At 40.4% G+C, this 6,000-nt stretch overlaps 1 protein-coding gene across 12 annotated transcripts in view; it reads right to left on the bottom strand.

Annotated features, from left to right (window-relative positions):
- MEIS2 (Meis homeobox 2) overlaps positions 1-6,000 on the bottom strand; it is a 173,466-nt gene that overhangs the window by 5,985 nt on the left and 161,481 nt on the right. For 6 of the 12 annotated variants that reach the window (XM_038136813.1, XM_038136815.1, XM_038136818.1 and 3 more), the window contains one exon: positions 471-610. In XM_038136813.1, coding sequence (XP_037992741.1) covers positions 471-610 — 140 coding nt within the window. The remainder of the gene's footprint in view (positions 1-470; positions 611-6,000) is intronic. The other 6 variants (XM_038136817.1, XM_038136819.1, XM_038136820.1 and 3 more) reach the window with 1 other exon arrangement.

The following is a 6,000-nucleotide window of genomic DNA, read 5'->3' as shown; positions in this document are numbered from 1 at the left end:
TTTATAAATATCATATGTTTCACTGGGAGCATATCTGGTGCATTCTTAAACAAAAGTAATAATCTTTTAATATTTTCTGGCAGTATGGTACCACGCCACATTAGTAGCATATTGTGAATAGTCAAAGCAAATGAATGGATACAATGAGTTTTACAGCTCGCCTTCCAGAAGTAAAAGCAATGCATACACCAAGGAGTTGTGGGTAGCAAGAAAATGAGATTGTCCTGCTGATTGGATGCAGACAAGCAATGAGTAATTCAAGAGCTCACAGTCAAACAAACTGCTTGTGGCACTACTACTTGTACCCAATTACCAATTCAGAGAGAAAATAAAAAGCAGTTTCAGTAGAGTCAGGGTGGGAAATCTCCAATTAGCACCAATTAGCGAAGTTGCTTCCTACAGCGGAATTCTGGGGACATAAGAAAAAAAAAAATAATCTCCCAGAATGCCTGGTTGAAGCATTTATTTACCAGGTGATGGGACTCCTGAAGAATAACTTGATGAGGATTTGCGCCTGTGGGACTTGAATACAGATACTACTTGGAACTTGCCTGCTCGATTTGACTGGTCAATCATAGGCTGTACTATTCTTCTTCTGGCATTAATAAACCTGCAACAGAATACAAAGAATAGAAGTCCTTTCATCAGCTTGCTTCTCTGTTTTGAGAACACCTCTGCTTTAAAAGTGACAGGATTTTAGTGTGATGTGGAAATGTGTTTTGCTTCACGTTGCTTTTTAAAAAGAGTATAATTTCACTTTAAAGGATTTTCCTCAAAATGCTCAGAAATTGTAACTGGTAACACGCTTTATCTTACTAGCCAGCTTAAAGCTGGATTTGCCAGAAGGCTTTGAACAAGTAAGTGCGACCGAAAACTTGTGTTAAAAGACAATTGTTTCTTTAACTTCTTCTAAGTGGCTCAGATCCTGGTTAAAGTTCACAGGCTGGGAGACTTTCTTTTTCCCTTTCCATCTTAGGGATCCAGCTCTCCTTGCAGCTGGCCATAAATGAGGACCAGGCTTTGCCACTCCGTGCTTTCACAAGGTATCGTTAGGTCAGCAAAGCCATCAATTAGGCTGTCTGAAGTTTTATCACCAGCGCAGCAGCAATAAGTGCCGGCCCAGAAAGACTTCTGCTCTTCTACAACTCCTGCAGTTGGAGCCTGTAAAGGCAAAGGTCGTTTGGAGGTCAGTGCCAGCTGGGGGCCACCTCTGTGTCCAAGCGGGGACACCCCGTGCAAGGCGACCGCCTGCCTGCCCTCAACTCAGGCACCTTTCAACTCGTTAGAAACCCCCAGTCACAGGTACATGTGGTTAATATTAGGCCCAAAATAACTTTTTTTTTTTTTTTTTTTTTTTTTTTTATCTCAAACTGGGGTGGCTGCCGGGGCTTTTGAGCACTGGTAAAGGCAGTTAGTTGGCTGCAGAGCCTGGATTTAATTTTGCTAGTAATCCAAAAATAAGTGCTTGCATATTCCCTATTAGCTAATGCCCAGCAATCCACATCAGCACAAGGTAAGCTAAATTAATTTCCCTAAAATAATTTCAAAACTTGCCTATTCACAAAATATCTTTGAAAACAGGGCAATTTTCTATCACTTGGGAGCCACACTTGTTTTTGTCCCTTCTCTTTGTGTTTGAGAACACTTTGGAGCCTTCGTGCAGGTTTTGTGTGCTATTTCACAGCTCAGGCTTTCGCCTGGTGACCCTTAAGGAGTGCTAATGAAGTCGAATACTAGCGTTTAATCCTCTTCAGAAATACTAACATGCCCATCATCCAAAACAGCCTCCAATAATTGCCATTGGGCCCGATCCAACGCCTAGCAAAGTCTTTCAGTCAGTTAACTGAAAACTAAGTTCATCTGCTCATTTAGTAAATTGCTAGCCTTTATATAGCATCAACTCTGCAAGGCCTTTTGTCATGCTTCCCTCACTCCCTCCCACCCCCTGGTTAAATTCCTTCGCAGATAATAAAAGATGGTGGCACACCTTCCATTGCATCTTCTGTAATCACAGTGGTGGAAATTTCATTAGACAGATGCATAAATGCTACAAGTAACACTAAAGGGCTCTTTTGCATCTTTCTGTTTACATCCAAAATACATTCTTTATTCTTTAGGAAAAGTACCATTCAGTTGTCAGAAATGTCATCCTGCCTCAGAATTAGTCATGACTTCAGCTATTAAAATAAAAACTCAGACACAGTCAATATATTTGTTTATTCCCTTCTGACTGTGGCACAGTGAAGGCATCACTGCCAGTTCTGTGATTTTGAAGTGTGTTTCCGTCCCCAGAGACAAAGGTCCCCGATAGGACTTATTTGCTGACTTACTTTCCAGTAATGTTGCTGTGCTGACCAAATGGAGCCTGACCTGAACCTCCTCCATCCAGCACGCCTTTTATCAGCTAAAGTTAAGGCCAATAGAGATTAACAGGAAAGCCTGATAAGACTGTTTTCTCTTCTCCTATGAGCTTCTAATGGTGTATACAGATGGCAAGGTTTTAAAGAATGGCATGAACAGTTATTTAGGCCTGTAAAAAATCACAGAAACACCCCCCCCCCCACACGCACACACTTTCCATCTTACTAACCCCTTTTCTTCAATCAGGCCAGTCTTCAGGAAAACCAAATTGCTCTTTCGGTTTTTTTTTTTTTTTTTATTTAAACCCCAACCACTTTTATTATTTACATCTGGTGGTCCCCTTATTTATGTCCCTCTTCACTTCCCTGCATACACACCCCTGCTCACAGGGCTGCGAAGCATTATGGGCCTTGGCTCTCAGCAGGAGAACTCCACACTGTCTTCAAACAAATAATTAAGGGGAAGGTCAAAGGTTCACCCAGAGGTCATATCTTTGGATACTCCTCAGAAAGTTTACATTAGTAAGAAATGGGTGCCCTCTGAAGTGCTCTTTCAATGTGATCGCACAACAAGGCAGAGCATTAAGAAAATTCTACATCCTTAAGGGTTTCAGGTAACATCTGCTTTACCTCTGGGCAGAGAGATTGGGACACTGTGCTCCAGCCTTACATATTCGACAGCCTCCACTGACTAAGCCTTCGGGACGGGTGTTGAAAACCCCATCTTGCCCAGCCATTCACTCCCAGAGGAGCGTGGCCTTATTTCATCCTGCTGATGTGAATAAAGCCAGTCTTTCCCTGCAAACTCTACCTAGAGGCAATTCACTAGTTGTTTTGGAAATGGCAGTTCAAGCCCTAAAAGTGAGTACTCCATATTTGTTTTCCTACCCAAAAAAAAAACCCCAAAAAAACAAACCAAAAAAAAGTGATTCAATTTGTCCAGTTAAAACTTGTGAGAAATAGCTCTTGGGTTTGATTTCTGATTTCATTATTTCTCAATTTTTTGCATATCTGCATAACAGCAGGTGCAAGCAATGTCCTCTAGACCATGCAACCATGTCATCTAGAAAGAAGATACACTGATGTGTACTTGAAAAGACATAGGAGAACAGGCTTTAGGCATCCAGGTAATTTTGAAATTCCATTTCTATCGCTCCTCTGAAAAATCTTGTTCATCAACAGCATCAGTTATACCCACCAGTGGGTATGTCTGAAAAATGACACATGAAATTATTTATATTTGCAAGATTGCAGGTGCAAAACAGACATACATTTCAGGCAAAGCTAAAAATCGAATCCTAGTTTCACTAGCAGTAGCTACATCATGTAATGCATCAGCACAATTGGTAGACAAGGGCATAGAATGCAGTGTTTGTGCATTATTATTTATTCCTTATACTGCCCCATAAATATGCACAGTGCATAATAGAGACGTAGAAAACAGAGTCCCTGCCCCAGCCTTTACGTTTTTTGAGGGCTGATTTTGAATCCCTCGGAGAGCCATATCCAGAGCCAAAGTAAAGCAAAATACAGCCTTTTGCACAGCACTTCAGTTTGTACTGCAGAAACACTGATGTTATTTAGGCACAAATGTCTTCAAAAGGCATTAAGAGACAGGTGAAAAAAGAGAACACCAATGCCACTGTTTTCAGCATTATTTGGAACCCTATAAAAGAAGAATTCACAGCTCTGCTCCTGACACTAATTGCTTACCTTGTTCATACCCTTCACCCAGAGGCCAAAGATTGAATGGCCTGAAAAGATGAGTAAAATCTATCAAAAAGACATGGACTTCTTTGTTTCTCTGCTGTTAATAGTAATTCCGATTATTTGGATGATAGCATCAGTTAGAGGACCCAATGAAGCTCAGTCTTACTCCACCCCATGCTTCACAAGCTCACTGTCCAAGAGAACTCAGTCTGAACAGATTTCCAGGCAAAGCCTGGGGGAGAGGAGAGACGCCTTCTCCCAGTTTGCAGAGGGGAACGGAGACAGAAGGAGATTAAGTGACAAGGCCAAAGTCATACAAGAGATCTTTGGCAGAGCCACACACCCAACATAGATTTCCTCAGTCCTCTTTCAGCACTCCTACAATCTGCTATCCATATGCTATCTTTCCTTTGTTCCCCCAGCTTAACAGTCAGGCACACTGGCAGGGGACTGCAAAGAGAGCTCACATTGCCACTGTTTGTGCCTTACCTGCTGCGTAGATAAAGAGGGGTCATCAGCCTCCGGGGCTGTGAGGCAATACCTTCACAAACTCTACATTCATATGGTATTTGGTCCTCATTCCAGAATGATAAATGAGGTGTGTAATGTTGAGAAATACATGTCACTGACATAGCAGGCTCAATAAAAAACTCACTCCCAGCATTTTGCAAATGACAGATTACCAACCTTGCTTATTCATACAATAGCCATTTGAATTGAAAGGTTTTTTGCATCTTGTATTTTTTCTTTAATTGCAAGCTAAAGCAGCCACATCTATTTCCTATAGCCAGAGTCTGTCTTTCTCACACAAGTAGTTCTGGTTACTTTTGCGGGACAGTTCACGAAAGGACAAATGAACAAGATCTGGCTCAAAACGTAGAACAACATGGACTTTTAAAGGAAGTGATTTTACTTTTATCTGCTTACAGCAAAACCCAGTAGAGCAATAAAGGTGCACTAGTGAATATGCAATGTAGTCTGGTGATTTGGTAGCACCAGTCCTAATTGGTTCCTACCATTGATAATTAGCATGACAATATAATCTAAATATATGCATTTAATCACATCTCCTCAAACAGAGACTTGGTTTTCTTTGTCCAAAATAAATATGCATTCTGTACTTTATAGGAAGCCCTGTAATTAATCTTCTTTATATATTTATCATATTTTATCTCAAGTCATATCAAATTACGTTAAACTCAAATTTGCATAATACATTTTATTCTTATAATAAAATAATGTTCTGATAAAATCATAGAGACATATTTCTGCAAAGTGCAAAGGGAATAAATAGCAAATAGTGATCTCTTAATCTGCTTCTTCAAATCTGGCACATTCAAAAATAATTTTGTGGTTGTTTCCACTGTCTTCCTGTCTTTTTTATACACAGTGTACACATATTTTGAAACACTGTGACCACACCATAACTGAATCTGCTTAAGCAATCAGAATCAGAAATCTCCAGCTTTACTTTATGGCTATCATGGAAAATTCACTGTAAGTATGTAGGGTCACAAAAGGTCTTGCTTCAGAAGGATGAATGCTCAGGAAACTATAACTTGTTCCCAAATGGGGACCTAATCTGAACCCAAGAACAGAATGATATTTAACTCCCATCACTTGTCTGTATGTCTAGTATCTTCTCTGAGATGAACTGATGCCAAACGGAACCATTCCCGCCCCGGCAGCGTAGACTGCTTCCCATGAGAAACTGAGGAACAACATGGAGCCACCATGTACAACGCAAAACTTCAGTGTCAGTCTTCAATCTGGATTTCCACCTAAAATATCCATCCCAGAAAATGAGGTGCTAAAATATTGAATTTTTTTTAACAAACCAGCCACTGCATAAATCGGTTCTCAATTCTTTATGTGAAAAGCAGAGAAATAAACAAATTTGTGAGATGAATTCACAATCAGTTCTTTAGAA

The sequence above is a fragment of the Motacilla alba genome, chromosome 5, assembly GCF_015832195.1.
Source record: "Motacilla alba alba isolate MOTALB_02 chromosome 5, Motacilla_alba_V1.0_pri, whole genome shotgun sequence".
Classification (NCBI taxonomy): Eukaryota; Metazoa; Chordata; class Aves; order Passeriformes; family Motacillidae; genus Motacilla; species Motacilla alba.
The sequence above is the reverse complement of the archived record's forward strand: the minus strand, read 5'-3'. Positions and strand labels throughout refer to the sequence as shown.